This window comes from Nyctereutes procyonoides, unplaced genomic scaffold (genome assembly GCF_905146905.1).
Source record: "Nyctereutes procyonoides isolate TBG_1078 unplaced genomic scaffold, NYPRO_anot_genome, whole genome shotgun sequence".
Taxonomy (NCBI): Eukaryota; Metazoa; Chordata; class Mammalia; order Carnivora; family Canidae; genus Nyctereutes; species Nyctereutes procyonoides.
In genome coordinates, this window is record NW_026575020.1 from 60,340,845 (window position 1) to 60,364,218 (window position 23,374).

General features: G+C 64.1%; 2 protein-coding genes across 11 annotated transcripts in view; one reads left to right on the top strand and one right to left on the bottom strand.

Moving 5' to 3' along the window:
• Positions 1–701: 701 nt before the first annotated feature.
• On the top strand, positions 702–10,205 carry SLC16A3 (solute carrier family 16 member 3). 7 transcript variants are annotated; one of them, XM_055314922.1, is made up of 6 exons: positions 720–741; positions 3,044–3,399; positions 6,749–6,996; positions 7,357–7,500; positions 7,781–8,539; positions 9,167–10,205. In XM_055314922.1, the coding sequence occupies exons 3-6, from the start codon at positions 6,774–6,776 to the stop codon at positions 9,430–9,432; spliced, it is 1,392 nt and encodes a 463-aa protein (XP_055170897.1). In that variant the 5' UTR covers positions 720–741; positions 3,044–3,399; positions 6,749–6,773; the 3' UTR covers positions 9,433–10,205. The 7 variants fall into 7 exon arrangements, with proteins under 7 accessions (XP_055170940.1, XP_055170897.1, XP_055170931.1 ...); XM_055314956.1 differs by lacking the exon at positions 720–741 and adding an exon at positions 6,498–6,652 and having other exon boundaries at positions 2,510–3,399; XM_055314938.1 differs by lacking the exon at positions 720–741 and adding an exon at positions 6,498–6,639 and having other exon boundaries at positions 2,510–3,399.
• The window catches only part of CSNK1D (casein kinase 1 delta), a 34,987-nt gene continuing 21,086 nt past the window's right edge, over positions 9,474–23,374 (bottom strand). The window contains exons 4-10 of one of the 4 annotated variants that reach the window (XR_008663114.1): positions 22,960–23,188; positions 22,348–22,518; positions 21,792–21,940; positions 19,853–20,024; positions 19,226–19,365; positions 10,318–10,471; positions 9,474–9,690 (exon numbers count right to left, since the gene is read on the bottom strand). Coding sequence is in view for 3 of the 4 variants with exons in the window: in XM_055314979.1 (XP_055170954.1) it covers positions 10,382–10,471; positions 19,226–19,365; positions 19,853–20,024; positions 21,792–21,940; positions 22,348–22,518; positions 22,960–23,188 (951 nt within the window). In the remaining variant the exon portion in view is untranslated. Of the gene's footprint in view, positions 10,472–13,125; positions 15,119–16,224; positions 16,290–19,225; positions 19,366–19,852; positions 20,025–21,791; positions 21,941–22,347; positions 22,519–22,959; positions 23,189–23,374 lie in introns of those variants that run through there. The other 3 variants (XM_055315002.1, XM_055314979.1, XM_055314994.1) reach the window with 3 other exon arrangements.

The window sequence follows — 23,374 nt, forward strand, 5'->3', positions numbered from 1 at the left end:
GAGAAGGCAGAAGGCCCCGGTGGCCTGGGCATCTCAGGAGGTCGCAGGGCATGGCCAGGAGGCCGGTACTGCTGCTCCCCCCACTGCCCGTTACCCTGGAGGGGTCACTCTGCCCCCACCCGGTGGGCTCCGCGTGCCCGGTAGTCCAGGACACCGGCAGCATCATTTCAGAGTGGGAGGCTGGAAGGTGCTCCTGTGCTCCCGGCTGGAGGCCGCCACCACCGGCCTGGCTCCCCGCACATCCTCAAACTTGGGCTGGCCCTTCCCAGGTGACGGGTGACCGGTGAGGACGGGGCTAGAGGCACCTCACTTGGGACCAGCTGGGATCCCAGCCGCCAGGATGCGGAGCACCCCGGGCTGGCGGCCACCCGCAGGCCCTCTGGGCGCCCCAGGGGAAACGGCAGCTGGGAGCGTCTGGCTGCCCCACCACGACCCTCCGGCCGCGTCCGGGAGGGAGCGAGGCTCGGGTGCGGCGGGACTCCAGGGGCGCGGGGAGGGAGAGCTGAGCGGGGAGGCCGGAGCCCCGCGGGTCGTGCTTGCAGGAAGGGGGAGCGGCCGGCGGGAAGGCGCAGCTCCCTCCCCGGCGGGGTCCCTCGCCCGGCTGGAGCTGCCCCTCCCGCGCGGCACGGGGTCGGGCGGGGCGGCAGGGGCGGTGCCAGGCGGCGGTGACGCGCGGGGGACGTGCGGCGGAGCTCCGAGGGGCCGGCAGCCAGGCCAACCGAGCGCGGCGCCCAGCGGCAGGTAGGCGCGGCGCGGATGCTGACGGGGCGGCCCCGGACCCTCGCCCCTTCCCCTCCGGTCTCCCCCCACCGCCCCCCGCCCCGAGGGGCCCCGGGGAGCCCCCTGTGCCCCCCCCCGTACCCCCCGCGCTCCCGTGTCCCCTGCACGCCCCATGCTCCCGTGCCCTCCCATGCCCCCCTGCGACCCCGTGCCCTCCCGTGGCCCCTGCGCCCCCATGCCCTCCCGTGCCGCCCCCCCCCCCGCGACCCCATGCGCCCCGAGCTGGTGACCCTCGGGGTTGGGCTCTGGCCCGGAGGCGGCTGCGCGGGGCAGCCCGGGGGCAGCCGAGCAGGCTCGCGGGTGGCAAGAGCTCAGAGCCGGGCGCGGGCAGCGTCCGGGCGGGCTGCACGTGTGCTCCGGGCGACTCGCAGGCGGGTGGGGCCCTGCGTCTCCCTCACCTCCTCCGGCTTCTCGCCCACCTCCCAGCCCCCCAACACATTCACCTTCGGGTGTCGGTCCCCAGCCCGGCGTGGGGCAGACAGTTAGGGGGGCCCCTCCCTCTGCCAGGCTCGTGGGAAAACCTGGCGGGGCCTCAGTTTATTTATCTGAAAAATGGGCGGACAACACAGGCTCCTGGGTGTTGGAGCGACCGCTGGGCTGCGGCCGCTGGGCTGAGGGGAAGGGAAGCAGTCCGGTCACGGCTCCCGGGGCTGCCGGGCATCCGGGTGAGGGACAGAGGGTAGCCCAGAGGCCGGCACCCTTCCATCCCAGGGCGCTGTGCTGCACGTCAGAAGCGCACACTGGGCAGGAGAGGCTCGGAGACAGACACAGGGGTGGCCTGTCGGGGGCAGTGTGACGGAGGCCTTGCTGAGGGCTCCAGGAGTCACCTGGCAGTGCTGGGGCAGGTGAGCAGCCTCCCTGCCCAGGGGCCTGGGCCGAGCCTGGGATGGGCCGCGGGAGGCTGGGCCCAGGGCAGGCTGTGCCTGACACGGTGTGACCTTGGGCAGGGCCTGGTGCCCCGGAGTCAACCTGGCCCTGACACACCCCCAACCCCCCCCCACCCGCTAGAACCTCTCAGTGCGGAGGGGCAGCCACAGAAGGGGGCTTGTGCCCTCCCGGGCAGTGGCCAGGGTGTGTCACGGGGGCCTGTGCTGTCCCTGCGGCCAGGCCCTACTTGGCCCGGGGCACGTCCTGGCAGTGCCCAGGCCAGTGGTCCTCGGGGGCTGGGAGTCCAGCAGGTGCCGCCTGCCTCACAGAGTGACCGGTCCGTCCATCTGAGGCACCTCCGGGTCAGGCCTCCGGTGGGATGGGAGAGGCTGGGGCTCCTCACGCTGCTGCCCGGGCAGGCGCGGCCCCATCTGGGGAACGGGCGGTGCAGGGAGGCCTTGCCCGGCGCGGTCGAGTCGAGGAGCTGGGTGCACCCTGTGGGCTGGGCTCGGCCGCGGGAGGGGCCAAGGGATCACTGGCGCCCAGGGCTGCTCCGGGGCTCCCCGACCCCGGGCGCCGCCTATACGGTAGCGGACCGCGGAGAGCGCCTACTCCAGGCAATACGGCGGCGGCTCCTCCCTTGGCGCGGTCACGTCCCCCACGTCCCCTGGCCAAGCAGCAGCGGCAGGGGCGGGCGGAGCTTGCTCCCTTCCCACACCCCTCCAGCCCGCCCAAGGCGGCCTGACCCCCACCCGGCCAGTGGGGCGGGTTGGGAGGGGCCCCTGCTGGCTAGTAGGGCTTGGGATGCACAGACCCGTCCCGTCCCTGGCCTTGGCCTTAGCGCTCTGGCTTGGGGGGGGGCGTGCTACAGGCAGTCGAGGAGGGACGACGTGGCCACGTGATGGGCAGGGTCCAGGGCTGGGGGTTGCTGGGGCCTGCTCCAGCCTCTACTGCTCCCTGGTTCCGCGGAGTCTTCTAGAGGAGGGTGCCCTGACAGGGTGAGCCCACGACCCTCCACAGGGCCCTGGCCCCGTCCTTGTCACAGGGGGCACAGTGTTGGAGGGGGGCTGGCCCCAGTGTGGTGTCGTCTGACAGACGAGGCCAGCGTTCTTGCTCCACTGGCCACTGCAAGGAGCGCTCTGAGAAAACCAGACGTGCCTTGGGGGCTTCGTGGTCAATGGAAGCGGGGGCCCAGGCTGCGCTTAACAGGCCTGGGTCATGCTGGGGCAGTGGCCAGGCCCACGTCTCCTCCCTGCAGTCTCGGCTCTGCACACGGTGGGGGCATCTGGGGCCCTGCGCCGGCCCGGGAAGGGGGACAAGCACGCTGACCAGAGGCGCTGTCTGAGCCCGGGCGGACAAAGGCATCGGGATAAGCTGTGGCCCGTTTGCACAACAGGGCAGTGGGGAGAGGAAGGAAGGGGCCCGGGAGGCCCTCCCTGCCCTGAAGGGAGGCGCTCTCACGTCCATCAGCACCCCCTCACGCCGCGGGACGTGGGCTCAGGTGAAGCCAGCTGCTAGCCACAATGAGGCGTTTCTGGTGCCCAGGCGAGTCTCCCAGGCCTCCTGGTGCAGGAAGCTGCAGGAAGGAATGCGTTGCCCCTCACGCCCCGCCCACCCGGAGCTGGTCTCCAAGGCCTGGACGTCTACTTAGATAACTGGCCAGGCTCCTCAGAAGGCGAAGCTGCGGAGCACCTGGGATAGGCCGCACACTGAACCTAGGGGACCTGACAGGCCAGACACCCAGGACCCAAGGTGGGTGCGAGGACCGCTGGCACAGAGGTCTGGGGGGGCAGGCAGGGGGCAGGCAGATGCAGGAAGACGTGGGGCGGCTCGAGGCCGGCGGTGTGAGGGGTCGGGCTGCTTGCGTGCGCTCTGCACTGGCCCCCCAGGTGGAGACGCAGGTGGGTGGGGCGGGCAGAGGAGGGGGCACGGGGGAGGGCAGATGCTGGAGATGCTGCTGGAGAACGGGGCTGGCAGGAGGCCAGGCTGGCTCAGGGGCCGGGGTCCACAGTCCAGTGGACCCTGAGGGAGAAGCTGGCACAAGCCCTTGACTGGGGAGAGCACAGTGGGCCCTCCGGCGTGTGGCCTGCTGCACGGGGCATTCCGAGGGGTCCCCTCGCACGTTCCTCCCTGGGCCTTCCTCTGCTCGGTTACCAGCTGCCTGGGGCGGTGGGACCTCCGGGAAATTGGGGGGGGGGGGCAGCTCCCGGAGCCTCACCTGACCCAGGAGCGGGCACACACACACACCCCACCAGGGAGATCAGCTTTCTGAGGCCCAGAGGGCGGGTTATTTCTGGGCTGGGGACGTGGTTCGCATGCTTCCCCGGGAGGGTAATGTCATCACGAGGCCAGCTGGCTGGGGGTGCGCCACAGACGTGCTGGCACCAGGTCCCCCCGCGCGGCGGTGAGGGTCCCTGACCAGCACCCAGGGGGGCCACTCCCCCCGTCCTGGGTCATGGGCGCCGTAGGGCTCTCCTGGGAACACCCCCGTCTACGCCTCTGCTGGCCTTCCTCCCCCAAGGCATGCTGGGCAGACAAGGCCATGTTGTTCTTGGAAATCCCAACCCCTTCTCTACCCGGCCCCCCTACGTGGGCAGAGCACGGCCCGGCAAAACCCCTTTGCTGCAGACCTAGACGCCCCACCTGCCCCCTTTTGAGAAACCTCACTTTGAGGACTGGCTGGTGTGGGGCACAGACGGGGAGGGGCATGGCACCCCAGGCTGGGGGCTAGCTGGGAGGGGTGTCTCAAGAGCCGCTGGGGAGTCTAGGGGTGGGTGGGAGAGAGGACTGTGCCCCCCACCCCGTGCCTCCCGTGGCAGCCACACAGACCACGGGAGCCCCAGGGCGGGCCCAGGCCTGGTGGGCAGCAGAGGTGGGGGCTGGCGTTCCCCTGCGAGTGTGGCTGGGGCAGCCAAGATCTCAGAGGGGGGCCACGGGTGGTTCTGTGACCCTGCGTATAAAGAGCTGAGCGGCTCCTATTTTGGGGTTTCAGGCACACTTCCCTCTTTGGCCTTCGCACGGCTCACTAGGTGTATTTTTAAAAATCAATGACTGCCTGTAAGCCCACAACCACAAACAAGCCAGCACTGGGGACAACGGCCCCCCACCGTCCTCCGCCCTGCGTCTGGGGTTTGTGCTTTCTGCCTTAGACAGTATCCCTGCATCATGACACAGTCCTAAGATGTACTTTCTGGGTTTTTTATTAAGTTTCCCCGCTGTGTGTACCTTGGGGACCTCTGAAGCTTGGCGCTAGTGAGGTGAAGGGATACCGTGGCTTGCTGTACCCACCCAGTGTGTTTTGGGGGCGGGATTCGGCCCCATGTAGTGTCCCGTCCCAGCCTCGGGCACGTGGCTGCAGTGTGAGGGGGGACCTGGAGGAGAGGACCCAGGGGTGAGGCCAGACGATCCCGGCACAGTCCCGTCCCAGGTTCCAGGGATGCCAGGCGGGGCGGGGGTGGGGGGTGGGCAAAGGGCATGGTAGGGAGCCTTGGGGGGGGCGCTCTCCTGGGTTCCCCCGGGGCAGGGGTGCAGGGGGGCCGGCGCCGTGTGCTGCTCCACTGGGCTGTGTCAGCCTCATCACCGGCCTGGCAGCCAGCAGGCTCCTGGGGACCCCGGCCTCAGACGGCGCCCCTCCTCAGCAGCAGCCGCGTGGAATCACCCAGAGAGTCTTCAAAATCACTCCCCTGCCCGGACACAACACACCCTTGAATGGGAATCCAGGTGCCCCCCAGGCAGCCATGTCAGGGTCCCCAGAGGGCAGGGCTCACGTGCAGCCTCGATGCTGGGAGGGGGTCATTCCCCCCCACGCTGACCCTGTGCTCGCTCCAAAGTCCTGTCCAGGTTCCGGCTATGCCCCGACTCGCCCGACATACGCAAACGCGCCACCCAGGGGCTCCGCAAGGTCAAGGTCGAGGACTGTGTCCGAAAGGGGACGGGGTGGAGGCAGGCCTGACACGGGGACTGTGAGGGGCCTGGCAGGGGCGCTCCTGGGCATCAGTGTGGGCCAGCGCTCCCCATGGGGGCTTGTTTCTCCCCGAGGGGATCTCCCCGGGGCTGCCCCCCTCCCCGCCCACACAGGGAACAGCCTCTGTCCCGTGAGGTGGGGAGAACCAGGCCACCAGCCGGATCTGTGGGGTGAGGGGCTTTCTGTGTGAGTGATGAGGAGGAGTTGAGGGGCGAAGTCGGGAGGGGAAGGTCTTGGGCTGGACATCCGGTCCCAGCGTTCCAAGCTGCTGGGCCTCAATGGGGCTAAGTTGGGGGTTTGGGAGGGAAGCGGGCCCGGGGCCGCTGCAGGGTCTCGGGCCGACAGTGGGCACGGCTGCCTTAGCAGCCCGGAGGCGGAGAGGGCTGCTCCAGTGGGCGGCATGGAAGCGGCGGCGCTGCCCACCTATCCCTTCACTCGGCCCTCCTGCCCACCCGGGGTCTCCCCTTCCTTGAGCAGCAGAGACCACCCCCAGCTCTCGTGGGAGCTCGGCCTGAGGATAAGCGGGTGGGAGGAGCCAGCACTGGCACGGCGAGGGGCCAGAGGGCACAGGGGCCACCTCTGCGGCACGGACTGTCCACTTCCCAGCCTGCCAGCCCGCACAGCCAAGCCTGGGAGTGCGCCACCCCCCCCCCGCCCCGTCCTCAGGCTGTCACTCGGGGTGCGGTGTGACCACGGGAGCCCTGTTCCTTGGGGGTGGGCGAGCACGGCTGGACACGTCTAGCTGAGGTCTCGAGGGACACCACCCCACGCCCCGTCACAGGACCTGCTCGCAGGGGGTGGGAAGTACAGGCTGCTCCCCCACATGGGGTCAGCGGGGAGGAGGCTGGGCTGGGCTGACGTCCCCACTGGGGTCTGTCCTCCTCAGGAGGTAACCTGAGACCTTGCTGAGCCCAAAAAAGCCACTGCCCTTTAGAGCCAGCTGGGTGTGAGCAGGCCAGGCCTGAGCGGGAAGCAGGGAGGAAGGGCTGCAGCTGCTGGTCCGCCCAGACCCTCCATCCCGGGCCCAGGTGAGGGGCGCAGGTGAGGGCCGGGGGCGGGGCTCTCAGGTGGGGGGGCAGCGGGGGCCCCGCGGTGGCCGAGGCCGCACGATTGAGTCAGCCTGACTTCCTTCCTCAGGGACGCACGACCCGCCCTCCTGGCCATGGGTGGTGCCGTGGTCGATGAGGGCCCCACGGGCATCAGGGCCCCTGACGGCGGCTGGGGCTGGGCCGTCCTCTTCGGCTGCTTCGTCATCACGGGCTTCTCCTACGCCTTCCCCAAGGCGGTCAGCGTCTTCTTCAAGGAACTCATGCGTGAGTTTGGTATCGGCTACAGTGACACGGCTTGGATCTCTTCCATCCTGCTGGCCATGTTGTATGGGACAGGTAAGGGGCGGTCACGTCCGGTGGTCACCTCGGGAGGTCACCAAGTGCAGTTCTGGTTAGGAGCTCCAGGAAGGCCTGGGGGTGGGGGGCTGGAGCATCGGGTACCTGCAGCCCCTGTTCCGGGGAGCCTGGAGTACAGCCCTGGAGCGGCCGTGGCTCCCCATCGGGCCAAACCGGGCACAGGCCACGTGCATCTAGGACATTCCACTGTGAACCATGCTGTGCTCGGGCAGGCCTCTGAGTGTGACTTGCACCCTGAGCGCCTGGTGCGTCTGCTGAGCTGGGCTGGGGGCCAGGTCCCTGGGTGAGTGTGGGGAGGCTGGCCCTGCCCTGTACCCTGACCCCCACTCCCCCCCACAGGCCCACTCTGCAGTGTGTGCGTGAACCGCTTTGGCTGCCGGCCTGTCATGCTCATGGGTGGCCTCTTGGCGTCCCTGGGCATGGTGGCCGCGTCCTTCTGCAGAAGCATCATCCAGCTCTACCTCACCACAGGGGTCATCACCGGTGAGTGGGGCCCAGCCGGGAGCGGGGCAGGCCATGGCTGGCTCCTCAGGCGTACTGGGGCAGTGTGCCCGGGGCAGGGCCTATGAGGAGCAGGTGGCCGTGGGCTGTCCCTCGCGCCGGTCTGTCCCTTGTTCCTCATCTGACAGGGGCTTTGGACACACACCAGGCCCCCCACAGGGACACCCGGAGACCCCCACGTAGAACCATTTGGGGAGGAAAACGGGACAGGGACGAGGGGCTGGGGGCTGGTCGACGCCTCACCTGCCCGCCCCTCCTGCAGGCTTGGGCTTGGCGCTCAACTTCCAGCCGTCACTCATCATGCTCAACCGCTACTTTAACAAGAGGCGCCCCATGGCCAACGGGCTGGCGGCCGCGGGCAGCCCTGTGTTCCTGTGTGCCTTGTCCCCGCTGGGGCAGCTGCTGCAGGACCACTATGGCTGGCGGGGAGGCTTCCTCATCTTGGGGGGCCTTCTGCTCAACTGCTGCGTGTGCGCCGCGCTCATGAGGCCCCTGGAGGCGCCGGTGCCCGGGTCGGGGCCCGTGCCCCAGCGGCCGTCCCGGCGGCTGCTGGACCTGAGCGTCTTCAGGGACCGTGGCTTCCTCATCTACGCGGTGGCCGCCTCCATCATGGTGCTGGGGCTCTTTGTGCCTCCCGTGTTTGTGGTGAGCTACGCCAAGGACCTGGGTGTGCCCGACACGCAGGCTGCCTTCCTGCTCACCGTGCTGGGCTTCATCGACATCTTCGCCCGGCCCACTGCTGGCTTCATCACGGGCCTTAAAAAGGTGCGGCCCTACTCCGTCTACCTCTTCAGCTTCTCCATGTTCTTCAATGGCTTCACGGACCTCACCGGATCCACAGCCAGCGACTACGGAGGCCTGGTGGTCTTCTGCATCTTCTTCGGCATCTCCTACGGCATGGTGGGGGCCTTGCAGTTTGAGGTACTCATGGCGATCGTGGGCACCCAGAAGTTCTCGAGCGCCATTGGCCTTGTGCTGCTGCTGGAGGCCATCGCCGTGCTCATTGGGCCGCCATCGGGAGGTGAGTGAGGGGAGGGCAGCAGGCAGCGAGCCTTCTTGGGGAGGGGGGCCCACCTTGGGAGGGCCCAGCTCACAGCCAGCAGGTGTCAGGAGCCTCCAGGAACCTGCTTAGTCCCCCGCAGGAAGGGGCCCAGGCGTGTGCGAGAATCCTGAGGGTGCTGCTTACCCCGCACACCGGCCGGCTCAGAGCCAGGGTGGGGGTCAGGCTTTTGCTCTCCTTGGTGAAGGCTGAGGATATCCCAGGGTGTGATTTTACACAGTGTGGGCCAGGGGGGCAGCCCGGCCAGGGTCTCTCCAGCAGATGCCGTGGGCTCCCACCCAGGGGACCCCAAGAGCGCCAGGGCTGTGCTCTGTGGTCCTGGGGCCCTTCTAGGGCCTGGGCAGCTTCCGTGAGGGCACAGTGAAGAGGCCTCCACGGTGACAGGCAGCGTGGCCGGCTACCTCACCCTGACACTCTGCCTCCTGCACCCACATAGCTCCAAAACCTCCTCTGAGCCTCTGGCTCTGTGCTGCCTGCAGGAGTGGGGGGGTCCAGGTCAGGTCAGGGTCCCCCAGCAGCACAGTGTGCACAGGCAGCTGGTGACCGGGGGCGACCTTCAGCCCAGCCAACACGGTCCCTCCTCTGCAGGCAAGCTCTTGGATGCGACGCACGTCTACCAGTACGTGTTTATCCTGGCGGGGGCCGAGGTGCTGACTGCCTCCCTCGTGCTGGTGCTGGGCAACTTCTTGTGCATTAGGAAGAGGCCCGAGGTGGTGGCGGCGGTGGCGGAGGAGGAGCAGTGCCACAAGCCCCCTGCGGACGTGAGGGTGGACTCTCGGGAGGTAGAGCACTTCCTGAAAGCAGAGCCTGAGAAAAACGGGGAGGTCATTCACACCCCGGAGACGAGCGTCTGAGCCGAGGCGGCCAGTGGGGGCTCACGGAACCGGACAGACACTTCCAACGCTTGTGTTTATTTCACAAACAGGACGAGCTGGGGCGGGGCCATCCGTGTTTCTCTGGGGAGGCGGTGGGGTGGGAACCGTGTCATTCCAAAGCAGGTCTGTGGTGAAGCCGCGCCGCGAGGTTACGAGCCGTCTGCACCAGGGACCCAGCCTGCTGACCCCAGAGCAGCCCGGTGCCCACCGCTGAGCTCAGGGACCTGGAAACCCACGCTTCAGAGACAACACGCCCGGAATCAGGGGGGCTGGGGAGGGCCAGTGGAGCAGCACCGCCTCCCCACATGCTGGCTGCGCCCCGTCCCACCCCGTCTCCACTGCGGCGCCCCAGCCCACCCCTCACGGGGTGTATAGGGCACAAGACTCCCTTCCTTCACCCCTGAAATAAACCTGCGTGTGGGAGGAGCCACCTTGGAAGGAACATCTTCAAGGAGCTGGCAGGGGGGCGCGGGGGGGTGTCTGACCGTTCACTCCAAACTCACTTCTGCCAGACAACCTGGTCATTTCTACAAAGTGGCTCTGGGCCGGGTCAGCCTCCTAAGCGCTGCTGGTTCTGGACCCTTCTCTGCGGGGACCCCGACGGCTCAGAGTGTCCTCACAGGGCCCTGCTGCAGGGGTGGGGCATGCCCGGGAACCCCTACGGGTGTGTGCACTTAAGCTGAGACATATGTGTGATTCTTGTTCACTGTGTGTGTGTGTTTAAAGAAAATGATCTTCCTGCCTTCCATTTATTCACCCCTTGGTCGGCTGATTGTGGCCCTATGCGGTGAGCGCCCAGGGCGGGCATCTGCTCCCGTCCTTGTCCAGCCCTGCTCGGCCTCGCCCCGGGTACCTCACACCCACCTGCCCTCGTGGCCAGTGGTGGCCTGCGTGGCTGGGAGCCCGGTCAGAGGCCGCTGGGGCCGCCTCAGTAGGTGGTGCGTCGCGGGCGCTGGGGACGGCAGCGGGCACCCTGGCGGGCCACGTGCAGCCGGAGAGATGCCACGTCCCTGCTCCTCTGCAATGAAAAGCAAGTGAAAGCTCACATCTTGTCCGTCCCAGAGGTGCCACCCCCGCGGGGGTGCCGCAGTCCCTTCTCCATCTGCCCATCAAGCTGTGCAGAGGAACCAGGCACCTTCCTGGGGTGCTGGCCCGAAGCCCCGGGGCCCTGGGCTGTGTTGGTGCTAGCTCTGCATCTCCTGCCCTCAACCTGCGTCAGGGGGAGCCTGGCGGGGCCCCCGGCTGCTGCTGGCACGTGACGCTGCCCAGGCTTCCTGGGCCTCACACTGCAGTGTCCCCGACTCTCACCCTAAACTGCTTCCCTGCTGCTGGCCCGGAGCAAGGGCAGCGTGCGTCCTCGCTGGACGTGAGGACCAGTCCTGCTCCGGGGACACTTCATATGAAGTAGCTGTAGGATGGCCAGCTTATCAGCGTTGCTCCAGTTGGGCAGGATGCACTGGGGGCCTGGGACCAGGCGCACACGCATGCACGCACATGCTCCCAGGTGAGCAAGAGTTTTGCCACCCTCCTTTGGCCTTGGGAACAAGGGCCCGTCTTTCCCTTAGCTGGCCCCTCAGTGGACATGCTAGGTGGGCTGAAGGCCCCTGCCCACCACAGCCATCAACAACTGGAGGCTGGGGTTCAAGGCCCGAGGGTAAGCAGGCAGTCTTGTCTGCCTAGGTTTGGACTGCAGATGTTCCGGGCTGGGCTGGACATGGGAGAAAGGAAAACTTGCTGTCCTCAGGAAGCGGTGGCCACCGAGGGCTGAGGCCCCTCCCTTACAGGAGCCCAGAGCAGTCAGCACTTGGGCGGCCATGGGTGGGGTGGTCCCTCACCCTCCGGAGCTCCCTGCCAGAGGAGGCTCACGGCCAGCACCCTGGAAGCCCACCCTCCCAAGGGATGCAGGTGCCTCTGCCGCGCCCCCTCGGCCCCTCCTGGCAGGGCCTGCACACATCACCCCAAATCACCCCGGGCTGCTGGCCTCTAGCCTGGTTAGACCTGGGTCCACCTCCCACAGGCACGCACAGGGAGGGGCCTGTGCGGGGAAGACCCTGGCATACGCACATGGGCCTCAAACTGGGGGTGCCGGGGTGGGGGGGGAGGGTCTGCCAGTGACAATTTGGGAGGCAGATGCCCAGGACCTGCGGGGCCCACTATTGGGGGTCCTGGGCCCAGTTCTTTCCAGGATCTAAACGGTGGCCTGGGGGCACCTGAGGGGCTCAGCGGGTTAAGCATCTGCTCTGGTCACGGTCCCGGGGTCCTGGGCCTGCATCGGGCCCCCCCCTGCTCAGAGGGGAGCCTGCTTCTCCCTCTGCTTCTCACACTACTCGTGCTTTCTCTCTCTTTCTCTCTCAAATAAATAAAATCTTTGAAAAAAATGAAAAAATAAACAAACTGTGGCCTGGAGGACATATGCCGTGGTGGACACTCCCCCGGGACCTAAAACACCTCTACAGGTGTGTGGCAACGGAGGGCGCTGCTTCCAGAGGTCCTGCTGGGCGGAGCTAGGAGTAGGACAAAGGACAGATGTGGGGGTTTCCAGGATTGGGCTCCCGATAGCCCTCTCAGTGGGGGTGAAGTCTGTAGGGGGTGCAGGGAGCGGAGTGCTGAGCCCCGGGTCAGGGAGGTGGGGGCAGCTGGCACACGTCTCTGAGCACCGAGGGAGTGAGGAACGGGCCACAGAGGCTCCGGGGAGAAGGCAGTGCGGTGGTCCCCGCCCTGCTGCAGCCCCCTCCTGGCAGAACAGAACAGAGGACGGCCCAGGGCTTGTGTCACTGCCACTCTGGTTGGGGGCAAGGGCGGGCAGCTGGGGTAAGCAGCAAGGAGTCCGAGTGTTGCCTTCCCAATGCTGGCAGCTGAACGAGGAGGGGTGAGGGTCAAGAAGAGCCCAGCCGGAGAGCAGGGACTTTGGGCCCACACCCTGCAGGACACCCCCAGGGCCCCGGAGCAGGAAGGGCCAGATTACAGGCCCAGAGCAGCTGGCTCCTGGGGCACACCACAGGCCAGCCCATCTTCTTGTGCAGTGGGGTCAGGGACTCAAGGGCTTCAACAGCTCACGCGGGAGAAGCAAGCTGAGGCCCCGAGCACAACAAAGGGAGGGGCCCACCTGGGAGCCGTCGGCTGATCAGAAGGCCCACGGAGCTGGGGGGTTGGGGGCAGTGGCGGGGTGAGGAGGGGCAGAGGGCAGAGCCCCGGGCACAGGGTTTGAGCAGTGGCCCCTCAGAGGGATTGAGGCTGACAGGCCTGAGCCCCCTGGTCGGGCAGAGGCCCCTGGGTGCCACCTCGCAAGAACCATGCGCGCCCCTCAGTGGCAGCAGGCACGCCAGCTCTCACGCTGCTCACTCCCCAGAAAACTCCAGGCAGGTGGCAGTATTCCTTCCTGGGCTGCCCCGGGGGCCACAGAGCTCGGCGCCAGCCTCGTGAAGGTGGTTAAGCCCGGGGGGGGGGGGGGTGTCTCCAGAAGACCCACGTGGACTGGCGCGTGGGCACGGCTGCACTGTGTCGCCCGGGGAGTGGCGGCCCGTCCCTGTGGCCTGCTGCCGACCAGCTGACAGACGGCGCTGACGGGCCCCACACAGACAGCAACGCCCCTTCTCAGGAAATCAGTTTTCACGTGGTTGACCTACACACAGACACCTCTCTGTGAAATAAAGAGCAGTGGAGGGCGGGGAGGAAAGGTAAAAGTCATCACGGGTTTATTATTTACACGGTGGGTAAGCACATAAATGCAGTGATCACACAAACGTGCCGAGTCAGAGACTGGCCACCAATACACAGGTTGATACAGACGTTGCAACTACATTTCCTGCAGTGGGAGGGCAGCGAGTGTGCACGGACGGACGGACGGCCGCACAGCTGAGGGCCCAGGATCTGGGCCCACCTCTCAAACACAATCCAGCAATTTCAGGTCGAAGCCCAGATGCAGAGCGTGGGAAGCTGCCCCTAGCGGGTCTCCGGCACTCCATGGGCGGCTGCAGCTGCTAACACCTCGCCAACAGGGGCAAGCCCCGCTCTGAAGAGCCCCCAACTCGCCCTGACCTGCCCAGGCTCACACTGCTCTCCCAGAAACACAGCCCCATCTGACCAAGTGCCTGCACCCCAAAAGAGTAGCCCGCTTGGGACTCACGAAGCAGCACGGACGCACTCCGCGCGGTCAGCACACACCAGTCCCGGCGTCCTGTGCCAGCGGCCTGGGGGCACACACAGCACTCGCAGTGGGGTGACAGGTGGTCAGGTGGGAGTACCCACGAATACCCATTATTGCACCTTGTTTCCCACAACGGGGGCTCCCAGCTACTGGCAGCCTCGTGGCCCGGTGCCGCTACCTGCTACAGAATGAGGGGGCACCCGGAAAAACCGGCAGGAGCCAGCAGCCCCGAGAGGGTCATACTTGAGAGACTCCGACCTGCTCTGCTCCCTGACCCCCGTGGGGCTCGCTACGCCCCAGTGAAGGTTGTGGAGGGAAGTGTGGGACGCCACACCCTCCTAGACGGCCAGGTCGAGTCACCAGCTTCTTGGCACTTCAAGGCGGATCCCCTTGGGCCCAAGGCCTCCGCGGGCGAGCCCAGCACAGTGCAGACACGTCCTGGGTTCCGAGCACACAGGTTCATACACATGGAGGCCAATCTACACTGATCACGTTTACAGTCTGTTTAGAAAATTTCCCAAATTCAAAGACACTGAGGCAACACCACCACCAAAATAGCCACACGTGACCCCAAGGAAAGGCCCGATGTCTCTCTGTTCGAAAATACTCTCCTGAGGGACCAGCAACGCCCACACAAAGCCTTGGCTTCCGAGGTCTTCCGTGCTCGGGTTCCTCCTCGCCGCATCCAGGGGAATCGGGTACGCCGTGCCCGCTAACTGCTCTGAGGCCCGCGTCGCGCAGGCGTTCCGGTGCAGGTGGGGGACAGTGAGAGCCGACACCAGCGTAATGAGGCCACGGGACACACGGCACACAACACACACACAGACGCACACACGTCACTTACACACGTCTACACAGGACAGCACTTCTGGTGAGAAAACCCCTCTCCACAGCGGATCACACGACAGACCACAAAGCAGAGGACGGGCGCCCGCGCGCGCTCTGCTCCCTGACTCGCTCTGTCCTACACTGAAACTCCACACCAGCCTTTGCTCTGGGTGCTTTAAAGTCAACATCTGTTTTAAGACCGCAAAAACAGACGAGAAAGAAACAATAAAAAGACAGATTTCATTACACAGATTTAAGCCAGTAATTTTTAGCAAAATGATACAAAACTGTCTTAACCAAGTAGAAGATCGGTGGTTACAGTAGGCTCGTCAGGGAGCAGGGAGCGGGAGTTTGGTTCTCTCTGCAATTGTCTCTCACACTCTGCTTTTCTTCCCAGCCCGTGACAACCGAGTCCACGTGGGGGGCCCTCGGTGCAGCCCCTGCGACGGCAGCGCTTTGGAGTCTGTCCGGTTTAGTTTGTGTTTTGTTTCCCCCACGGGCGTCGCTGGGTGGGCGGCCTGGAGAGCTCCCGGTGTTAACATTTCGGTTCTAGACCGGGGGGCGTGTCACTAGTAAAGCCATTGTAACAGAGTAGATCAGCCATGCATTGTCTGCCCTTCACAGCAAAAAGGAGAGTTCTCATCGGTGCACCACAGACTGAAGAGCACTGGAAGCCACCCGACCGGCAATCTGTCGGAGCCAAAGCACAGGAGAAGGTCAGCATGAGGCCAGAGGCACGGGGCCAGTCAGGCTCGGGCACAACACAGCAGTGACGGCGAGGGGACGGGGACGCTGCCCGGCCCTACTCTGGACGCCCGCGCCCCAGCCACTCCGGGCGGCCCCTGTGCGTCCAGGACACGTGCTCAGCAGGACGAGTGACAGAAAGACGGGGAAGGAGAAGAGGCATGCAAGCGAGGAGGCCAGGTGGCCACGGAGCTAGAAGCCCGAGAACGATCGGACCAGACAGAGTCCAAGCTCGAAGAGGTACTTGCTCCCCGCTCTCCTTCCTGGAAAGTGACCTGGTGTTTTGAAAGCGGGGACCAGGCGCCGGGTGGACACTGGGGCTCCCCGTGGGGGAGGTGCGAGGAGCAGCTCCTACCGAGCTGCCTCCGAGAACGCAAGTCACGCGGGAACCGCGGAGCCCGGTGGCGGCAAGGCCCGGCCGGGAGGAGCCACGGTGTCACCGACCGACATGCGCCAACTGCAGGGGAGCAGGCGGCTGTGGCTGTGACGGGTTAATACAGACGGCAGCACGGATGGGACGCTGAGCAGAGACCGAGCTCGAAAAGAAAAACAAACGACAGAAATCAATGCGAAAGGAGAGAGTGACCAAGCCAGGGCGGCAGAGCCCACCAGGACTCCCGCAGCGAGAGCGCAAGAGCCCCCCCCCAAGCACGGCCCGCTCAGCTGAGCACGAGACGACACACGCCCCGCACAACGGACCCCGGGCCGGGCGGCTCGACGGCCCTACGGCCCCGGGGCCACTGGAGCCAAGCGCAAGTGCAGAGCCCTGGGCGCCTGCTCCCACCACAGGCCCCTGACTCTTGAGACGCCGCCGTGGGGCCGACGGCCAGCCCACGGTGCGCAGGGTCCCGGGGCCGCCCCGTTCGGGGACTCCCGGTCTGCTCTGGAATCCACACGAGGAGAAGCACTGGGCGGAGGGACGTCTCTCTCCCTGCAGCACCTGGCATGCAAGCCCAGTCCCGCCTGCGCACCCCTGTGGTGGACGCAGGGGTGGTCAGCGCCCGCCCGCCCGGTGCCTGCCGTCTGACGAGACCCGACATGAGCACACTCACCCGGTGCTGCCTTCCAACGGGGAGACGTGCAGCTACTTGCCGTGGTGTTCGAAAGGAATGCTATTCTGAGGTGGGGGGAAAAGAGAGCTGTTGGTAAGGGCTCTGCTGGCACGAGCACGGAGGCCTTCCTCACCTCACTTCAGCCAGGCCCACCACTGGCCGCGCTGCCTCACAGGGGACCCCAGGAACCTGGCGAGTGGCCCCCGGGCGAGGGCAGCCACTGCTGCTCCTCTGGGTCGCTCAGCTGACGAGGCCAACAAGGGGCCAGGCACAGCCTCCTCACTCCTCCGGCAGTGAGCCAACCTGACATCCAGCCCCGCCAGGACGCACGGACTGGCCACGAGGAAGACGGAAGGGCTGCAGGTCTTGTTTCGGGAGCATGAAAACCAACAAACCGAAAGGAGTAACTGGCTCAGAGACCGCGACGCATCCTATTAACAGCACTGGACCCAGGAGGCCTTTTCTTCTCAGAGAAAAAAAACCCGCAGAAAGGTTCACTGACCGGATGCTCTCTGGGCTCCGTGCTGCTCTGCTTGAGAAGCCGGACTCACACTCCGGGTCGGTAGTGAGGGCACTGTGCGCTAGCACGAGCCGCCCTCGAGAAGGGAGTCGGGCAGAGGAGCGGCCACCCTCCTGGAAGTCGGAGTGCGCCATGGCAGGGGGCTCAGGACAAAGGACACAGGTGTCAACGGCCCCTCCCCGTGGCCAGCTGGAGAGTCAGCAGGGTCCTCCCACAGGCGGGCTGGCGGCTCGAGCACCTTCCTGCTGAAGATCAACTACTTCCTTGGACTTGCTACCTCTGCACAGGACACAGCCTCTCCTCAGCGTGCACAGAGAACTGAGACAGAAACAGCAGCCACGGGGGAAGCTGGCGGAACACGGCCTCAGCCCCAGGGGGGGACAGGGCCACCCTTGCTTTACAGAAGCATCACCGGTCTACCTTCACCCCACTGTCTTTGGGGGAAATGTGAATGGAACCTGAAGAATCGTAGAAGCTGGGGCAACTGCCCTTGCTCTGGAACTTCTAAACCACCAAGGCAGACATGGGGGTCAGTCTCTTGCTGTCCTGCAGGGTGCTTGTCACCCCTCGGAAGGCAGAAGCCTCTCGCAGAGTCCCCTAAGGAAGGGCGCTGGCGGGTGATCAGGAAACCCCAGGGAAGGACATCCACGGGACGGGGCTGCATCGAGGACACACTTCCAGGAACTGTGTCCTCAACGTGAAGATCCTAAGAAACCCTCTAGGGTGACCAATGCTCCTTTCAGGAGGAGGGGGAAACCGCAAATCACATCTCTGGAGACTCCTTCCTCCTGTCAAGCCCCGCGGCTTCTTCACAAGCAAAGACAAAAGAACAAACACGCGGGACTCCCAGTGGCAAGCTGGTCCCAGCCAGGACCTCAGGGCAAGGCTCCTGGGGAGTGTGGGCTGAGGCTGGACACGCCGCAGAGGAGGAGCTGGGCTCAGCCCAAGGGTCGCAGGCTCTCCAATCCTTTCCTTTCCCTCAGGGGTCCCAAACCCTTCAGGCACTTTCTTTTCTCACAAAGAGAGTTTGCTCCTTCCTTAATCTCTGCTGGCGGAGGCCCAGGCTGTGGGTCCAGAGTCCAGACAGAGCCTGGGGCGTCCACAGACCCAGAGCAGGCCGCAAGCTTGTACTCTCGGCCACGCGTGGGCACACATCGCCCAGGACCGCTTCCTCTGCTGCTGATTCATGGATTCCGGGGCCTGTGGGAAGAAGCCTGGAGCCCTCTCTGTGTCCCGCGGGAGGGAGGAGGGGTGTGGGGCTGGGAGCCACAGTGGGCCCAATCTCATAACCCTGGCCAGACTCCCCGGGCCCCACAACTCAAACTATCTGCACCCTAAGTCTCTCTGGGAGAGACTTATACAGAAACAACCCATTTCTGGCAGAACTACTGATAAACTGGACGTGTTTATAGTGAAACTATCCACTTCACTTGATTAAAAGCAAAGGTCAGGATACTCCCTCTGCCTCCTGGGCACAGACCAAGCAGACACCGCAGAACTGGGGTTCCAAGCAGTTCTCACAGACCCCGCACTCCCCTAGGCAAGGTGCTCGACCCACCAATCCACCAATAAGCTACACCGAGCCCCAAGCGTGTGCCCACAGCACGGCCCAGTGCTAACCCAGCCACGAGAGGCCTGAGAACAGTCCAGCACTCCAGAGCCTTCCTCAACCAGTGCCTGCCACCCAGCAGACACCACAGGGCACAGGCACCCAGAGGACCCCAGCAGAGACAGGAACAACGTCCTGCTCAGGTGGGTGCTCTACCCTCTGACCCCACTGCCACTCGCACAAGAGGACCCTGAAAGGTACCCGAGGAAGAAAGTCCATGTGCGTGCGAAGAGCTCATCTGTGGAGGGCACGTGAGTGAATGCACAAGAGCCACGGCACCAAAGCCACAGAGAGAAGAGCAGGATGTGAGCGGAGGGGCCTCATGTGGCCCAGCCATTTCCCTGAGGACACCTGCCTTGTCAGAAGACAAGCAGACAGGGACTTCCGAAGACAGGAACCCTCCCTCGCGGCACACTGCCTGGCGCCAGGCTCCAACAGGCGCGTCCACACCACCTTACAGGGGCCGCTAGCAGTCCCCCCACGGGCTGTGTGCCCATGACAAACACGTGGTGTGAGATGTGGCGTTTCCAGTCTGCATGGCAAGGCAGCCCAGCGTCCAGGGCTGGCTCAGGGATGGAGCTGGGGCTGCGAGGAAGGCAGCAGAAGAAAAAAAGCCCCATCACCTGTACCCGCGGCTGGGGAGACAAGCTCTCGTCCGCCTTGGGCTCCCAACCCAGGGGCTGCACGGCAGCAAGAGGCAGTGTCCCTCTCCAGTTAAAACTCAGAAATGGAGGAGGAAGGAAAGAAGCAGCAAGCTCGTCAGCACCCACTTGGCTTGGCGCTCCAAGAGCAGCCCCAACACAGAGAGGCCCAAGGCCTGCAGCAGCCCGACCTCAGCGAGCCCAGAGCGCGTACCCGTGCGGTGCACGTACCTGTGAGGTGGACATGCGGGAGGTGTCTTGCCGGCCCGTGAGATCAGAGGACGAGATGTTGACGGGAGCGCCACGGTGCAGCCGCATACTCACTTTCCGCTCTCTTTCCACACCAGACACGGGCCGAGGAGAGGTGTTAGCTGGAGGGGGAGACAGGGGCGAGGGTGAGGGCTTGGGGCAGCCCCGTACCCGGTGTGAGGGGGCCTCTCCTCAGCATCCACGACCAGAGAGGTGGGTGCTGCTGCACCCTGGCCGGCTTGCACCCTGAATCTGAGCTCAGTAGTGGTGGGCAGAGCGCACGGAGCACTCAGGGATGCCAGCGTGCTGGCTCCAGGCGGGCCTTCCTGGGAGCAAAGCACCAGGTACTGAGAGCCTCCGAGGGAGCACTCGGAGTCACGAGAAAGAGAAACAACGGTGACAGGGCCTTCCAAGTCCTGTGCAAGAGACGTCCCCGGGCTGGCCAATCCTCAGAAACTAGAGTCTACCAGAACCACAGGCACACAGCCTCGCCCACGAGGTGCGCCCACCTGGACCCGCATGGGGCCCTGCAGCTCAGCCAGAGCAGCCAACATACAAACCAGAAACCCCCAAGTGCCTGCTGAGGAGAAGTGGTGCTCGCCCACTCACCAGTGTGTGAGGTAGGGGTGAGGGGGGTGGGAGGAGCCACTTCCTGGGTGCCCCGCAGGCGGCCAGAGGCCGTGGAGGGGAGGCCGCGGGCGGCGGGGTTTCGGGAGTGCCTCAGCCGCTCCTCTCGGTCCCGGCGCTCCCGCTCAGCATCATCAGCGGCCCGGCTGGCTCCCTGCGAAGGAAACAGGGTAAGACCAGACTGAACGGGGTTTGGTGGAAACAGGCTGTCCCCTGCGACTCCAGAACACACCAGGCGCACTTGGACCCGCAGCTAGAGAAGCCCTCCGCAGCAACGCAGCCGGCCGGGATGAGGCGGCTCTCCCTCTAGGACAGCAGCCTGCCCCTAGACTCTGTGAGCGCACACACGAGGTGTCCCTGACACCGAACTCCAAACACGGATGGGAACTGGGTGGCCTCTCCCCACTGAGCATCCACACAGGGGTGAGAAATCGCAGGAGGTCAGGTCAGCGGCAGGCCTGATGTGCTGGTGTCCAGGGGATCCCAGAGGCACGCGGAAGCAGTGGCGTCTGGTGGGCAGCGGGCCCAGCCAGAGCCCAGACTGCCAGCCCCAGGGCACATGTTGGGCCAGCGCCCATGTGACAAGAATGCAGGCAGCCAGGTCTGTCCTGGAAGGCCCACACGGAGGCCACCACTTCACTGGCTGTGCTCCCAGCACAAACAGCTAGTTATACTCAGTGACTGATGAACCAGAGGAGTAGGGGGTGCAAAACCCGCCATGTTGTAACAAATGGTGCTGTAACGCAGTCTGCAAAAGGCAGCCCACAGGCCAACTCCAGCCACCAGTTTCTGTAAATGAAGTTTTTCAGCTGCAGCCACACCCACCTACGACACACAGCGCCTGTGGCAGCTTCCCAGCGGCAGCGCAGAGCTCAGTGCTTGGACCACCAGGCACACACTGCCAAGCGGACATGACTCATTCTCCGGCCCTTCCCAGAGAAGGGTAGCCAGCCCCGCTGGGAGGGGGATGATGCCAGAAGATGGCCCAGACTCTGGGCGATGTGGGGTGGTGCATCCTGAGCCAGCCCACTGTGGGGCACCCATCTCCCCTGTGGGGCATCACCTCTGCACGTGCCAAGGCCACAGGACCAGTCTGCCTGTCTTATGCCCTCCAAAGAGGAGGTTCTGCTCCTCCGTCAGATCTTGTTACCTTGGAAAGGTTCCAATTTCTGTTTTAAGTTTGTAACTAAGGAGAACAAATTTGTAACAAAAGATGAAGTTTCAAAAAACCCTGAAACTTTCTGGCAACAGTGTCTGAAAATTAATTAATTAGGTTCATATAAGAGATTCAGGGTGGGCGGACAGATTTAGAGAAGAAAAACATCAGAGCTCAAGTTCTACACACAGTCACACGCAAACACCTGTGCTCATTTGATAAGCCAGGTACCAAAGTCAGTGACAGTCTAGCACCTCTCCAGGCACCCACCCGTTCGCTCACCTGCACTGCTGCGTCAGAAGGAGGAGGGGCAAGATGGGACTGCACCTTGCTGAAGCCCTTGGCCATACCCTCCCGCACAACTCGCTCTCTGGACCCGTGCCTCAACATCACAGGCAGTCACAACCACGGTGCTCTTAGCCACGTGGACGGTGATAATAGAAGGACCTTCCAATTAAAGATTTATCACTCAAGTAACAGCCTTGGTTCTGGGCAGACTTGCACCTGCGAGAAATCCTCTGCTGACTCCAGGGGGCCCAGCACTGACCAGGTGCCCGCCTCTGCTCTCCCGATGGGTAACTTGCTTCTCAGAACCTCCCGCCCATGGTGGACCCCACCTAGGCCACAGCCCTCACAGGTACGCTCGGCTCCCCCAATGCAGCGCATGTGCCTTCTAAAGCCTGCACCTCGTCCAGCGGAGGCCTCTGGCTGACCGGCTGTTTCCCCTTCCATACCATGATGTAAATGAGCTGGTGGCACACTTACAAATTTGAGCATGTTCCAGTCGAACACGTAGTCATAGGAGAAGCCCTGGCGGTGGAAAAGATTCCTGAAGAGCTGCCTCAGGTAGGAGTAGTCGGGCTTGTCGTCAAAACGCAAGGAGCGGCAGAAATTCAGGTATGTGGCAAACTCAGCTGTAAAACAAGAGACTCAGCGCTAACTAGCAATACCTGACCGCCTGTCCACTGACATTACTGCCAACATCCATGGTCGCACACTTAAGACGGGAGACGTGGCATCACAAACACTGGTCACGTTGGGAGGAACCTTCGTTTAAGGAAACCCAGCACCACAGAGCACAGCTTACTTCCAGCTGGGGCATTTCTCCACAGGAACAAAGGGAAACTCCCTGGGTCATAGCCCCGGAAGGTAAATGCGCGCTGGGGACAGAAGGCTGCCGCCAGCTCAAGGACAGGCCACTGACCCACTCTTCGCTGTCTGGGACTTGGCCTCAGGGGGCATGCCTTCTTTTGGCTCCCAGTGCCCTCCCTGACCCTGGAGACCACGGGCTGGCCCGGCGCCTGCACTCGAGGACACGCACAGGGGTAGCTTTTACACAGCACTTCAATGGGGGTGGACATCTTCTTCTCACTGATGCGTTCATACTTCTGCCTCTTGGTGGCTGCCTTCAGCCCCTGCCAGGGCAGAGAGCCCAGATTGAAGTACATGAGCACATAGCCCAGTGACTCCAGGTCATCTCTTCGAGATTGTTCTGGAAAAAGATGGGAAACAGGTCAAGGGCAGCATGTGTGTGCCTGCAGCCACAGTGCCGAGCCCAGACACACCCTTACTGTAAAAATGAACTTTTGAAACCACAGAAAAATATTCTTGGATTCTTTGTTTCACCAGCAGCTGTCCCTGATGTGCCCTTAGGAAACTGTGACACCCTTGGATGAGTGACCCTGACGTTACAAGGACTGTCAAAAAGCCCAAACAATCATTCACCTGCCCCCACCACACCTCACAGAGGGTTTTCGAGAGTCTGGAGAACCAGCCTTTGCCACAAAGCACTGATGACAGCCTCTATGCCAAACATGCTGACCACTCCCAGGGTTCCCCCAGGAGGCTGCCCCTTCCCTGAGCCAAGAGATGGATGTGCCCAAGGCATCCTAGTGAGCAGGGGCACAGGAGACCCCACCACCCATGGGCTCACCGATTCCAAGATGCGTGTTGATGGAGGCGTACCGCGCCGTCCCAGTGAGGTTTTTGTTCTCGCGGTAGGGGATGTGCTGGTGGGTCCTGGCGTCCCGGTACTTCTTGGCCAGCCCAAAGTCGATGATGTACACCAAGTTGCCCTTCTTCCCCAGCCCCATGAGAAAGTTATCTGGCTTCACGTCTCGGTGGATGAAGTTCTTTGAATGAATGTATTCGATGCGACTAATCTGTAGGTAGGGAAGTAATGACAAGATCGAATCCCAGCAGCAGCCTCGGGAAAGGCACCTGCTTGGCAGAGTGAGGGCCGTGCCCTCAGCTGCACGTCTTGCAGCCCTTGGCCAGAGCAGAGTAACTCAACAACCAGGGAAGGATGTTGACTGGACCACCTTTAGTACCCCAACCAGGCCCGGGTC

Coding starts and splice junctions, on each gene's coding strand:
- SLC16A3 (XM_055314965.1), top strand. CDS start 6,774: ATGGGTGGTGCCGTGGTCGATGAGGGCCCCACGGGCATCAGGGCCCCT. Junction 6,997..7,356: donor GGCCATGTTGTATGGGACAG/GTAAGGGGCGGT, acceptor TCCCCCCCACAG/GCCCACTCTGCAGTGTGTGC. Junction 8,540..9,166: donor CATTGGGCCGCCATCGGGAG/GTGAGTGAGGGG, acceptor CCTCCTCTGCAG/GCAAGCTCTTGGATGCGACG.